General features: G+C 41.8%; 1 protein-coding gene across 2 annotated transcripts in view; it reads right to left on the reverse strand.

Moving 5' to 3' along the window:
- Positions 1 to 6,972: 6,972 nt before the first annotated feature.
- COL12A1 (collagen type XII alpha 1 chain) overlaps positions 6,973 to 15,049 on the reverse strand; it is a 344,609-nt gene continuing 336,532 nt past the window's right edge. Inside the window, exons 64-66 of one of the 2 annotated variants that reach the window (XM_085610958.1) lie at positions 14,014 to 14,091; positions 11,096 to 11,266; positions 6,973 to 8,004 (exon numbers count right to left, since the gene is read on the reverse strand). In XM_085610958.1, coding sequence (XP_085467084.1) covers positions 7,802 to 8,004; positions 11,096 to 11,266; positions 14,014 to 14,091 — 452 coding nt within the window. In that variant the 3' untranslated portion in view covers positions 6,973 to 7,801. Of the gene's footprint in view, positions 9,046 to 11,095; positions 11,267 to 14,013; positions 14,092 to 15,049 lie in introns of both variants that reach the window. The other variant, XM_085610959.1, reaches the window with a different exon arrangement.

Here is a 15,049-nt window from a genome sequence, read left to right on the forward strand (position 1 = left end):
TCGAGTGAAGGGGAAGAAAAACTGGATCCACGGCGCCCACATCAAAAGGATCCCTTTGCCTCTGCCGTATGACCAGTGGGTCCAGGAGGGTATCGCAGACTCTGAAACAGACACTGTACCTCGTTTTGTGCCGTTCAGTGATGCACGCATAAAAGGCACAACTTCAGTGCAGGAAAGTGACGATATTTTGCAAGAAGCTGTGCCACCGTCAATTCGATTGGACACTACAGAGCCTGAACTCTTGTTCCAAGATCAAACAGTACCTGGCCGTCTCCATTACAATTTAAGACCAAGGCCTATGGACAAATAAATATTCCTTTTCTTTTACCTTTTTATTTTTTGATAACCAGAGCTCTCCCATCTGAAGGACTTTCTTGATTTTTGTTTTTCGAACCACCATCCGGGTTCAGCCGCAGGGTCGCGGTGCCAAGACTTTGGGGTACAGGCCGAAGACGTTAGGTCGATGGTTCTGGTTGGTCTAGGGCGTTCCCTGGACTGACAGGCGTACCCCTTAGCAGAAGATACTCACCCGCCGCGAGCGGCACGATTAGAGGATGGGGTTTTGTAAGATGGGGAGACTCACTGAGGAAATGAACTTTAAAGCAATAATATGTAAAGTAATGAGGAGCAAACGTTTTGTCTTTTTATGTCTGTTTGTATTATGTAGTATGGTAGTGTTTACTGTAGGATTTGTATTCTTCTCCTCTCAAGAGCCCATTGCACCCACTGTACAGCCTATACCTCCTCCTACTATCTCCTCACACTCTTTTCACCCTCTGCCTGAACATGAACAAGCTAGACGGTCTGAATTTGTAAACAACTCGTTTATTCAGCTCCTGCACCAGCACCAACTAGTCATGAATACAACAAATTGTTGGGTGTGTGGTTTAATGCCACATACCATTAATAAAGGTATTCCCTATTTGGTGCTGCCGTATAGTTACAATGGATCGTCATGGGCATTCCAGACCATGTTTCTCTATGCACTAGACGCCTACTCCCCGCGACAACCGCGTTCCATCAGACCTAGCACCAATAATAAAGCTTTAATGAAAGGAGTTGCCGATATGAGTAGAGATATCGACGCATACTCATCCATTCCCAAAGAAGAGTTGAGAGCTTATGTAGGGTGGAACGCGACGGGGTATAGTATTAGTCTGGGTGAAAGACAGCGGAAAATCTCATCCCCAATCTGGGTCGTACCCCACATAGGTCGGTTCTGTTTGCAAGGTAATGGTCAGAATCCTAGGGCTCAACTGGGAAGAAGTGCAGTACTGAAACGTACACTTTTCCGTCACAGTTTTCCCCTGCGTTTTTGGTTGCCAAGGGTACATATTTTATCTGCAATGACCGAGCATATACATGGTTGCCCCCTGACTTCTCGGGCACATGTTATATAGCAAATCTGCTACCGCCAACATTTACTGCCGCCTCCGACTATCACAAGACCAGAGTTGTGAGAGGCGTGATTAGTAAGGAGGATACTGCCGGTCAGGAAGCGGGAGATTTCTTTTTGGGTTTCCTGCCGTTTTGGGGACCTATGGTCAATAGTAGGAACCTGAGACAGCTGACTCGTGTGGTTGAATCCACTGTTAATGTAACGGCTGGTGCCCTTGGTAATTTGACAGCTGAGCTCCAAGCGGATCGCCTCATGACTTTGCAGAACCGCATGGTTCTAGACGTCATACTTGCAGATCGTGGTGGGGTATGTAAGGTTATCCAATCCAGTTGTTGCATTTTCATACCAGACAATGCTCCAACAGTTTATCAAGCCATCTCCAAACTACATAAAATATCTGAGTCCATACACGTGAATAAAGGAGATTGGTCACTGGTGGGGTGGTTCTGGGAACTGATATCTGCCTGGGGTTGGAAAATTCTGATGGTCAATGGAATGATCTTAGCCATCCTTTTCCTGTTCTGTCTGTGCATACAGTGTGCTCCTGCGATATGTAGCCTTTGTGCTACATTATGTGTAAGGAAACCTGTATCGAGGGACGAGCTAAGTAATAGGATGATGCTACAGCAACATCTCCATGACTTCATGAATATTGACCTAGACTCGGATTGAAATGAGTATAGTTATTGCCTATGTAAGGGCAAAAGGAGGGTCTGTCGTACTTTAGAATTTGGGACCGCGTAGGAGGCAGGGCCCTACCCCTGTCTATCCCGGTATTAGTGAACCGCGAATGGTTAATGCGGTATGTACAAGTGCTTTTTGTAACGTTTTAGCTATGAATGCACTGTGTATACGCTATTTCACATCACTACGTGGGTTCCATTTTGTAGCGGTGGCCATCTTATGGTTGCCCTCACATAGGCTATATAGCATGAAGCGAAAACGGGCCTTTTAGAGCACATGTGGCTTTCATTGACTTTTCTGTGACCTGGGCAGCTTGGCTCCGCTGCCCCAGGTCAAACTGGTCTCACGAGTTCCCCGTCCTCTGGCCACCTGTGATTAGCATCAGGGCTTGACACACCATAAAGTCTTTTCATCCTACACAAGCCTCCAGCTAATCTCTTTCACACCTGACTGTTCCTGCTTTATGGCTTGTTTCCCAAAACAGGAGATGCTCATGTTTATTGGGGCCTATCGATATCTGATGTGGGATCTGAGCTTTGCTGTGTAAATAATTACGGGCTGGCTTAACTGGAATGTGGGATGGTCATCATGACTCTGCCTTTTCGTTTGAAATGTATACATGTAATGGCCATATCATAAACTAAAGAATGTATGCCTGAGGCAGGATATTTTGTATTTAAGGAGAAGCCCGTTTCTCTGAGAACATACACGCTGTTGTACTTCTAGGATACCTGTAATTGGTCTGCAGCCAATAAACTGATCTTTGACTTCACCCAGAAGACTCTGTGTTTCTGTAGGTCTGAAACAGGAAGAACCCCGAAGTCATAGGGTGTGTTCCCCTGCACTGCTGGGCTTAAAATACCCAGTACTTCAGAAGAATCTCCCCTTACCCTTTATTTTTGGGAAAATAGCACTGTCGAAAATGGTGATCCTTCCCCAGCTCCTTTATTGCTTTGTAAACTTCCCCATCACCCCCTTCCTCAGTGTTTCTTCCAAGAACTGGACACTGTCGGGAGAACTCATCTGGGGAAACAAACGTTACTGAATAGCGCTGAAAAAACTGCAACTAAGGATTGGCAGGGGTAGACTCGGAGCCCCGTCTTTTGAAGCCTACTACTTAGCACCACAGCTGCAATAAGTGTTTGGCTGGCTGGCAGGGTGCACCTTGGGTTAGACATGCCATTGGTCCAGTCCCCATACACCGGCCACGATAGGAAGCTTTATACTCCCTAAAATGACACCACTGTCCGCTTGGTCCCTCCAGGCATTGGCAGCTCACATATGTATGGTTAGGGTGCACCTTCTTACCTGCCAAACCCCTCTGTACGACCCAGCGCTCCCTATGCTACGCCTCTCACGATTCCCTGGCTCCTACTCCATCACAGACCTGAGAAACTGGCAGAAGCGGTCACTAATCATGATCAGCGATCTCTTTTCTGATGCTCACCTTCAATCAAATTATTTCTGACCACGCCATGCCCCCCCGGACAGTTTCTTACCTATAGACAAATAAGCAACACATGCCAGGTCCTCTGGTCCACATGTGACAAGGAACCCAAGACCCACGCTGTGTTACAGACTCTGATTCACATGAGGGCTGGGCGACACTTGATCATAAAGCGTTGCGAGAACATACCAGTTTCCCACTGATTGATCTGTGAAGCAAGATGGAGGATAACATAGGGAGGGTATTACACAACACTGAATGGGAACAAGCCTTGGAGTTCCCCCAGCAGGTGTCCAGAAATGCCCTCTTTAAAAGCATACAGCTCTTGATCCTCCACCGAGCCTATCTGATCCCACTTTCCCACAGCACACTTGCTCTGCCCCACTGCCACTCGGCTGATGCTTATTTACAGAATATGCTATGGTCATTCCCGGCCCGTTTCTCATATTGGCATTCAGTCCACAATGCTCTGCGGAAGTCATGGACTTCACTGGCATTTACTCTTGGAAGGCATGCCCCTGAGGCATATTTATACATAGGAAGTGCCACAGGATGAGGACACACTTTGCCAGTATGGCTCTTTTACTGGCGAAGAGAACCCTTACCCTACAGAGGACGGAGGCATCAGTGCCACCAGTGACAGAGTAGCATGGGGCAATGCAAAAGTGGAGGCAGGCCAAAGGGGAAGCCCTCCATTAGGAGGAAGTGCAATACCTTTGCAAGCATCCAATTTCTATGGCATGGGACGCTCTCCTTACCCAATTTCTACAGCATACAAGGAGTGACGACCTACCCCCATGAACATGACTGAGCCCTTATCGACTCCAGTTGGCACTCATTCATGTCTATACCGGGCAACTCCCTAACCCGCCCTCCAGCCCTCCCTCAGCTACACAGTCATTCGATTTCCCACTAAGCTGCTTTGGCAAATGGGCCCAGGACACAACTATCTTGCGGCATCATCAGGACCATGGCAGGAGCCCAACTCCAGTGATACACTGGTGTTACTTGCTGTCACAGGTTTGCCTGCCTCTAAATTCAAATCCTCACTCTTCTTCACAAGTTCAGGGGTTAAGCCTCAGTTAAGTGGATAGCTCTATCGATGCACAGCTGTTTCATGTCAAAAGACTCATTGCCTTTCACAGGCAGATATTAGCATCTATCACTTTATATTTAAGGCCTTGTGAACTAATCACTGCTTATCAATAGAATGTACTGTGATAACATAAGCTCCCCCCTTTTTAACGGCAGGAACTGCTGTGTTTGTTTTCTTTTAGTAACCTTATTAAACACAGTTTTAAAAAATGAAGCAAAAGAGGAGCAGAAGTGTACAGATTACCTGGAGTACAGGTAAGGGAGGTGGGAATCAATGTAGATTTGGTTCTCATAAAGAATGCAAAATGAGCATGGTAAACTCATAATGGATGTTTACAGCTTTCTTGTAATGGAGAACTATGAATATCCAGAGAAAACAGGCTACTGACCCTAATTGGTTAACTATCAACACCACAACAATGCCCATGTCCTGTTTGGAACAATGTATTGGAAAAATGTAGAACAGGTATTGTGTATTGAAGGCTTCAGTCTGATTCATTTATCTAAATGTTGGAGCAATGCAAGATCCATTAAGAATGGTTTGTAAGGCAACAGTGGATATGTGCTAAGTTAAACAATGTTGTCCTTGGAAGTGGTGTACCTTGACCAGATCTGGATTATGAGGGCTCTGAGGCTGACCATGATGATCCAAACAGCTCACTTACACACTAAGATGACTGCAATGCATTACTCACCAGGAAAAGTGTAATTTGACCTCACCTTACCCTACCTTGGAAACCTCAGTAGTCAGTAATTTGAGCAACATTATTTAAATGTAAAGACTGATGCCATCAATGCGCTCATTTAACATCATGAGTAATGTAATATTGAGGTCATAAGCGCTGTACGATTGGGGCATAAGTTATAGTTAAGTAACTAAGCTATAGACGGCCTATAACAGTGGTTTTGGGATTCTTTAGTATTTGTTCTCGTCTTATTTCAACACCTAACTATATGACCACTTCGACCTTTGTGTTTTTATTCAGTGAATTTCTTTTTTTTTGTAAATCATATTCTAAATTTACCCAGGGCCCAACTCTCCATGAGCACCAAACCCACTGTGCAAGTCCTTGGCCGGGCGTAGCAGGGGTTGGCTCCAGGCCCTGCCCTCATGGTCAGGGCCTCTGCCAAACCCTCTGCTGGCACCCAACCTGCGCTGCGCACAGTCCTTGAGGCCAGGCTCTGCACCTGATCCTCAATAGGAGGCCATTCCCCACTGGACACAGACTCAGGCCGTGTGTAGCGTGGGTTGACCAATTGGCCTGCACACAATCCTCCGCGGGCGTACTTATGTTGGTGCCCAACCTCCACACAATTGTTGTCTACCAAAAAATTTACTATTTTAAAATGAGGGTGCTGTTAAGTGGCTGTGAAGATGGTTATGGTCAGTAATAATTGTGGGATGAGAAGGGGAAGGTGTACTAATGCAGACGTCTCCCTTTAAAAATACATTATGTCTAGAATTACTAAAAACCAAGGCTTTTCCTCAGATTTGTAACCCACTGGTTTCATACCTGCATTAACATCTAAATGCTCATTTACTTCAGCCTGCTCCTCAGGACTTTCAACAGCTCTTATTTCCACAAAATTGCATTCAGGAGTTCCTCACTTTTGTCTTAAATATTGAATTTTAGTGAGCTAGCTGTTCTTTAGGTCTCTGTGGTGAAGCTTCAGTAGAACAATTGGGAATCAACTGACAGGCTGCTGCTGGTGTTGGAAGTGCATTTCACTCAACATGTAAGACTTTTTGGGACATTTAACATGAAGATATTTTAGAATTTAAAGAAAACGTGTCCTCATTTTAGCTTTCTAGAGCACTAATCATAATTTCTATGACAAAAAGCAACCCTTCATTTTGTCAATTTACAGCAGTATCCTCTGTAAGAAATGCCTTCAGTTTTACAGTTTTGATTCCATTAAGATGGTGTTCAGGTGTGCCACACTGTTGCCATCAATACAGAATTCCATTGGAACATTGTGGTGAAGCTGCAATAGAACCTTGGGAAATCAGCAGGCAGATTGTTGCTGCTGTTAGAAGTACATTATAGTTAAAATATCAGACTTTGTTCTCACATGGTGAGGAAGATAGTGTGAACTTATAGAAAATGTGTTCTCTTGTCAGCTTCTGAGGCACCTTCCATAACCTGTTGCATGTATACGTTCTTTCAATTCATGCAGCATAGGCTTAGTTAAATGGGAAATTAGCACCCTGGGTAATACGTGTCCGTCTTGAGATTTCATGTTTCTATTTAGCACCATTGCTATTCCAAGGCTGCAAGATCCCAAACGCTCTTCATTAACAAAACTGCAGGCATAACAAGTTACATCATCAAAGAACGACAGGAAATATTTTCAGTAGTTTTATTGAAAAAACGCCTCTCTTTTTCAGAAATAAATAAAATATAAGGCAGTGAAATTCACCATTTGCAGTTAAAAATATAAAAGTAGCAATTCTATAATCATAGTCTTGCACGTGCTTTCCAACTGCTTTTTGAGAACTAAGAAACAATATATTCTGCAAAATGTCCGTACTAAATATACAACACAAACATGCAATTCCATCTCTGCAGGATCGGCTGCAATTTGGCATAAATGTTAATGTGTCTACAGAGGGCAGATTTATGTGTTCTTGTAGGACTGTGTCTGCTGTAAGAGATAGAACGTGTTTGAGGTCCATCCCCCACGAGAGATGTCAACAAGTGGTGTATTCCCTCTGTGGAGGGTAGTCGCATACTGGTAATGACTTGGAGACATGGGTCTTCAGCGTGGCGGGACTGCATTCTGTGCACCTACACACAGTGGGCCTAGATTCCTAGAACAAGCACCATCATGAAAGCCAATAAACATATTTTCAACAGCTTATGTTTCTGAGTTCTTTAAAGAACGAAATGAAAGTTAGATAACCAACTGAATGCACATGTCAATGTTCAAAAAGCTCTGGCAGAGAAGTATTTTACAAGCACTGTGAAGGTAAAACCTTTTGATGCAGTCTAGTTACAATCGGGAAGTTTGTACATATCTCAGGCGCATTTACATACCAAGAGATAGGTGTGATTCCATGTTGCTGTTTTGCAATAAAACCATAGCAAATGATATCCATCTATCCCATATGTTCAGACATATAAACAATATATGCAATTCAAGTTGTCATAGCAGGGCAAACAACAAACAAGGCATTATGGCTTAGCGCCTGCTCTCCTCAGTAAAGACCTTTTCCTGCGCTTCTGCCCAGCGTAGTCCTGTGAGGGAGAGTCTGCTCCATAATCCTCAAATTCCTCTTCGGGCATTTCCGGCTGGACTTGGACTCGGTAGGGGTCACTTTCAGGCTGATAGGGTACGCTCTCGGGCTCATAGGGTCCGCTTTCAGGTTGATAGGACCCTGGTTGAAAATAGTTGTCCGATTGAACATCAAAGTTAAAAATATGGTCATATGAAAAAGTCTCTGATTCCATAATGATTTTGCGAATTGGTTTCTTTTCACATAACCACTACATGTCTTGTTTTGCACAGAAATATACACATGCATTAATCAATATGTTTCGCAGAAAGAAACAGCAAATACTGACGGGGGAACTGAAATATAATACATCAGAACAACAGTCGATACACATTGTCATAAACTCTGCCTGCAAATGTAAGGGAGCATTTTAGTAAATACAATGTATATACATTAGAATTGTCGTGGCAGAAAATGTTTGGAATGTAAAAAAAAGATTAATTCAAGGACAACGATCATACACAGTTAATTCTCTGTACCAGTTTGCTCGGAACATATTGAGGTGCAGGCCTGTCACAGAAAGACTTCTGTGTTGTTTAATATATTGTGTGGGGTCTCAGTCTTGAAGCAGACTTTCCCAAAAGGCCTGCACAATATGGCATTCTCACTGCGGCGGACAGGTTTTATAGTTTGGGAGGTTATTGTTTTTTTTTAGCAAAAAGCAAGCAGTAGGTTTTAATGCAGAAGCTTATTGTAATAAGGTGTTAACACATTTTAGTGAATATGCTACCGGACAAATCATTTACAAGGCACCATTAGTATATTATATACATACATCATTTCTAAAGTACCGGGTTAAACAATCTGGTCTAATGCTGTTACCACCGCTGGTTAGTAGTTTTAAAAGGCTCCTTCACCAAAAAGGTTTCAGGTGCTTGTATTTTGGGTCTTGATTGGTTGTTTTACTAAAAATGCAGCAGGCTTTGTAAGTTGGCATCACAGTCCTCTTCCCCCAATCACGAGATGTGTTAGTATAAAGAATCGCCCTGACGCCCACATGGTTCATAAACCGCATCCGTGGTGAGATTTCCAAATAGGTTCATTCCATAGTTAGAACGTGCGCAAACATCTCAGAAACAGGATTGTTCATTGTATTCAAACTGCAAGCAGCACTGGCGACTTAGAAAATGTGTTAGCCGGTACCTGAAACAGGTCAAACAAGATGTTAGTTTTAAAGGTCATACCTTGTGATTCAATATATGATCGTCATCTCTTACCATACATTTACCGTCATCGATGTGGGAACTGACACCAGACAACACAAACACATAGGGCTTTGCCAATAACGAGGCAAGTAATCAGAACCAAAGCTGCGTTTGACCTTTGTCACAACACATCGGTCACGTGAGAGCTCATGGTTACATTAAGATTTTACCAAAAAGGAAATGTATCCTCTTATGAGGCGCACAGGTGGTACAACTCAAGTGAGGATCTATAACGTGGTAAATGAAACAAAAAAATCAAGTTTATCCTCACCACAGCTTTCGAGGGAGGAGAAGTGTTTTGCTATTGGTATAGGTAGAAAGCACAAACTTATTTAGCAAATAATGAATGAAGTCCTATCCATAATAGGGGCAGGAAGGGAACAATAGAGACAGGGTCCCTATTTTGTTGGACTCAAAGGACTAGAGGAACTTATCCTTATTGGTGGATGATGCTCCATACTTTTTTATCCTTGCTGCACATTTTTAAGTGGATCGAATTTCAGGCTCACCTGGGGCTATAGTTTAAAAAAAACAATGCCAATGATCTTAACAATTCGGCCCAAAATGGGAATAAAGGTAAGGCTGGCAAATGTGATAATGTCCTTGTATCCGCAGACTCTATCGGTCCTCGAAGGGAGCGCGGCTACAGGCTGATGCTCTCAGAAGGTGTGCATATAATTTACCTCAAGTAAAGCTCCTCCACTGTGGATGAGCACAGATGCTCCCTTACTGTATCAGAGTTATGGAACTCAATCTTACCCAACCTATGATACAGGATTTCTGCCCGTCTATTCTACAAAACCTATTTGTTGTGTCTGGTCTGGCCTTCTACAGTGATTTTTAAACCCCTTTTGATATCTTCCTGTGTTGAATAAATTGACGTTCCCTAAGTGGCTCACTCATACAAGAAACAATGATGACAGTGCGTGGTGATATAAATGGTGGCCCCAGTACAAGAGCTTAAAGCATACACAGGTATGTGCTGGCTGTCAGCACACAGAATTAGTTAGATGGAAGGGGAGTGCATTTGCATACCAAGTGTAGAATAACCGCCCTTAGGAAACCAACAGTTCAAATATGCACTTTTCTAAGGTAGGTGAAAACAGTCCCACAAAAATAACCTCTAGAGCAAGCACACAAGCTATATTTTTGATGTAAATATGACCAGGGGCTACAAAACTGTGCTAGATTGGAAACACCCGACCCGTGGATGAAAAATTGTCATGAGTTTATTAACCCCTGTGTTATCCATGTCTGAGTGAGGTAGTAAATAAATTACAAGTATCTCTCACTGCCAGTTTTTATTACAGATGAAAGCCTTCCGATTGAGAGTTGTGGTTCGGCGTTTGGGATATTTCATCAACACTGTTGATGTGTTTTTGACTTGAAACGCATATCTTTATTTTACTCATATCTTTATTTTATTGTTGTGCTTCATAAGGAATAAAATTAAGAAACTGAATTAAACTAGAAGCAGTTAACTATTAATTTACCACGCATATTTATATAATCTCCCTTTTATTCAATGTAAACTTGTATTTCAGAGCATCCATTGTTAGCATCTTTTGGAATGATAGTGTGAGTGCAATGTGAAAGAAACTGAGAACCCTTTCAAATATGAATTGATTTCAAATGAGCAATTTGTAAACTAAATGTGTAATGCCTTATCAATGCAGAAATATCAGAGAAATGTGGAATGAGTAGTGTATTGCTCTATGTTTCAATGGTGGCTTAACTACAGGGCTCATCCGTATCCTAATCTCTGCAGTACCATCAGAGAAGCAACAATTTACTATTTGTAAACATATCTTGATGTGTCAACATGTGGTTGGATTCTGATGTAAAGAGAAATTCTCAGCGTTTACATCCTCTATGTGATCGAAGGTACTTAAGGAAGAAAATCTTGCAAGAACTGAACCCTCCACTACCCGTGATATTGCATGAGGAAAAAGCTTTTAATAGGAACGTTGAGAGTAATAGGCACATACCTGGGTAGCCCTGGCCGTTGTACGCCATACTTGCACACATGGATGCATCACAGTACCCGGCTGGGCCAGGAGGACCTCTAACTCCAGAGTTTCCAGGTCGGCCGGGTGACCCAGGAGATCCCTGTGAACCGGTGGAACCGGGTGGTCCAGTTCTAGAGTCGCCTGGTGGACCTAATTTCAAGAAGAAGAATGTTTTTAAAGCAACTGCGCAGTTTTTTGTTCTTTTATGTTTTGTTGTTAATTTAAGAATTATTTGGATAATGCATCTGGCATTGCTACTGTCTAGACAGCCCCCAATTATAATTGTAAGAATGCTTTTGCATTAGATTCCTACACATGTTGTGAAAGAAACCACTAGCTTGAACCAAAGCTATGATTAAGTCTCTTTAACTGTGACTCACGGGTTGCTTCCCAAAATGCAGACAGCCTAGGATTTTTTTTTATTGAATCTGATCTGTCAGGAATTGAACCAAGCTACAGGCACCAATAAATTCTTTTGCTAGTTTCCACTTCCTACTACACACACATGCCTCCCGGGAACCCTCAACCTTCAAAAAGTGCAGAGTATTACAGAATTTATGGAGACATGCCTGGAGTCTGCTACCCCGCAACCCCAGGAGAGGTGAGCTAATGTTTCCTTTGGAGCAGACAGCAATGTGGTTATCTGGAATCCAAAGTTGTAAGCAAATGGGGTTAGCATTTGTTGCATGCTTCTTGTAGACCCTGTAATGAAACTTTCATGTTTTAACAAGCAAAAGGGGACATGGAGACCACAAGGCAGCTAGCAAATGCTGCCAGGGCATGACTAGAAGATCATGAAAAGAATGATGTGACGGAATAAAGAACATGATTGCTTTAACAGTAGCGGCAACATACCGACTTTTTGCATAGATCTAAGCCACAGGAAGCTTCGGGCGATACGGGCAACCAACCTCAGCTACTGCACAGTTATAGTTTTGGCAACAGAAAATACATATTTCAAAATCACAAGACAATATTTCCCTTGGGCCGCACACAGGAACTTGAAATGTATCCAGGCCATTACTGCAAATTCCTTCGATGATGATAAAACAACACAGACCTCTGTATTAACATTATGGAGCCTTTCTGACTCAAACTTCTATTGATGTAGCAAATGGAGCACAAACCTTGTGGAAAAATAAGCACAACAGACTCCATCCCCAAAGCGGAATCACACTACTCTCTGAAGTATAATGTTTTATCAAGGATGGTGCCAAACCAGTGAAACATAATCCAGAGCATGGTGCTAACTCCATAGCTTGACAATGGATGTATTTATTTCCAAGAGCATCAGAATTCTTTGAGATCCAGAGTTCATAAAAGCATTTGATTACTTCTGATCTGACAAGTAGGAATATTGTTAAATTCAAGTTACATTTTTGAAACATATACACAATACAGTGCAATGCACATATCTACGAAAGTAATATAACACAATGCATAAAGAGAATAGCAACATAGTCACCTCTCAAACATATTGCTGTGGATGGTAAACTACATCAGCATATGAGATGGAAATATTTTGATGCAGTGCAAAAGCAGGTTTCATGAAGGGCATTTGATCTGGCAAAAATTAAAGGGACTATCCATTGTATATCCTTGGAGAAACCATTATATTTTTCTTAAACATAAACGCAATTATGTATGTTGAAGAGTCACTTCTGTTGTATTCATCTTCCATCGGTAAAGATGTAGTTTATATGCACTGTTATTCACAAATTAGTCAACACGTTTTTCATCAGTTGACATTTAGACTTTTTCAAAGCTCCAGCGTGAGCAGATGATCTGCTTAAGTGCCGCAACCCAGAAGAAAGTGGTTAAAGAAGATGCAATATAGAGATGATGCAATAATGAGGCAGAACTGAATAGTAGGTGAATTACATAGGAACCAATCACCATTTACACACTTTACATTTTTCTGCCCTCTCCTTATATTTTCAAGCTATTGCTTTTTTTCTTATTTTAGCACTAGTTTTGCTTTTCATGCTCTGCACGCCTAGCTTAAGATCACTGTATGTGCTTACTATTTTTCATGCCAGGGATATTTGGTACATCTTCTGAAACACATACAGGTCAGTCAACGTTGGCACCGAGTTCCTAATTCTTTGTTTTTTCAATAGTCCACTCTACTGTTTTTTTACCATATAGTGATGTCATGCCCTTCTTTAAGATTCATTGCCCTGCCTTCTGTTTTCTGTCACCATACCCAGATGTCTTTATTTGGTCCTTTTTAAAGGTAAGCCATAGTTCTCTCAGCATTGAATGAATCACCTTGTCTAAAAAGGTTTCCCCTGTAACTTCGAAAGAAAATGCAACATTTCTTGAAAACTAAGCCACAACATCCCAAGGACCCTCTGTATCCATGAAACTGGTCAGTCAATTTCCACCCAATGAAGCACACACATACAACTCAGATACACCTTTATGATAATGGAGCAATTAGGGATATGTGTTTATCTCCCAAATTATGCCATCAGCCACCAATGGATTAGCACTGTTTCATTTATTTATAATGGTTGTCTACCAATCTCTCAGGACAATAAAACGTTGCTTTCCCTTAATTACCGTATCGCATCCCTTGCATTTCTTTTTTCCTCCAAGCTAATTTGGTAGAGACGTACTTTGATTCAGTCTTTATTCCATCCTCCTCAATATCTCTTTACTATTTTGCACCATTCCCTCTACTAGTAAAAGTACTTTTAAATGATATTTGCTACATGAAGCTGACAGAAAGACATACCAATACATTTTTGTCAAAGTAATGTCAGTACAGGCAGCCATTTGCAATATCCCATAAAAATACTGCTGAATTAAATTCACACTGCAATACTGTGCTGCAAATGGGGAAGCTGTTACGTTTTTTTTTCATCTCATTAAGCTCAAGGCTCAAGACGTACCTGGTGGTCCAGTCACACCTCGAGGGCCTGTTGATCCAATTCCTGTATTTCCTCTTTCCCCTTTCTCTCCAGGTATCCCTAAGAAACCATGGACAGAAAAAAAATGAATGTATGATGTTCCGGAAAAGTTCATGATAACAATGCATTAATATGGTATGATAACATAGTTTTAAAAGACAGACGACATCAGAGATAAGAATGGATGACTGTGAAGTACGTTTTAGTTTTCTGACTGTACTATGAAATATTTCCAAAAACTAACATATTCAAAGGACTGCTGTCAAGTAGAGGTAAGAGTTAGAGAAAATGTATTCAACAATCTCCATATGTGTGCAGGCTCGAATGAAATTTGGTGCTATGCTCCTTGAGTAATAATTGGCATACAGCTGTCACAGTAACACCAGTCATGGTTTACATGCTCTGGTGACCATAAACTCAGTTTTGTCAACTCTATTTACTTTCCCCACAAATTGAGTAAAACTGCTAAATGAACTTGCAATAATACAGTGGTTGAAAAGCCTACAGAAAGAGTCATTAATTAGTCTCATGCCATACATTTTGAGCATATGTTGGCATAAGAACCACAACCAGTAGAATACACAATAAAATGGTCGTTATGCAAGTAACTAAAGGTTAGATGTGGTGATTTTAAAGGTTAGATTTGGTGATTCTTGCATTAACTTTCTCCACCAGTGCAGTCAGCAGTATGCATAATGATCCCAGTTTATCAACTATAGTTAAGCAATGACATATTGCAGGCACAAGTGTAGATGTTTCGTTAATTAGATGTAAACGACTCCTTTGACCAGAAAACCTATGATCAAACTGACAGAAGTTGCTAAAGTTTTCAGTAGGTCATCCTGAACATCAAGTTATCAGCCATTGTTTCCTCCAATGAAGCTCAAAGAGTTGAAAATGTAACCATATTATTAGGACCCTAATTGCTTTCAAAGACTAAAACCACAACAAACTTCAAAATTGAGTTTGAGTCCGTGACCTTTATAGGGTTCTCCTTTTATATCTTCCAAACTTCCTG

Source organism: Triturus cristatus, chromosome 6, assembly GCF_964204655.1.
Source record: "Triturus cristatus chromosome 6, aTriCri1.1, whole genome shotgun sequence".
In the NCBI taxonomy this organism is placed as follows: domain Eukaryota; kingdom Metazoa; phylum Chordata; class Amphibia; order Caudata; family Salamandridae; genus Triturus; species Triturus cristatus.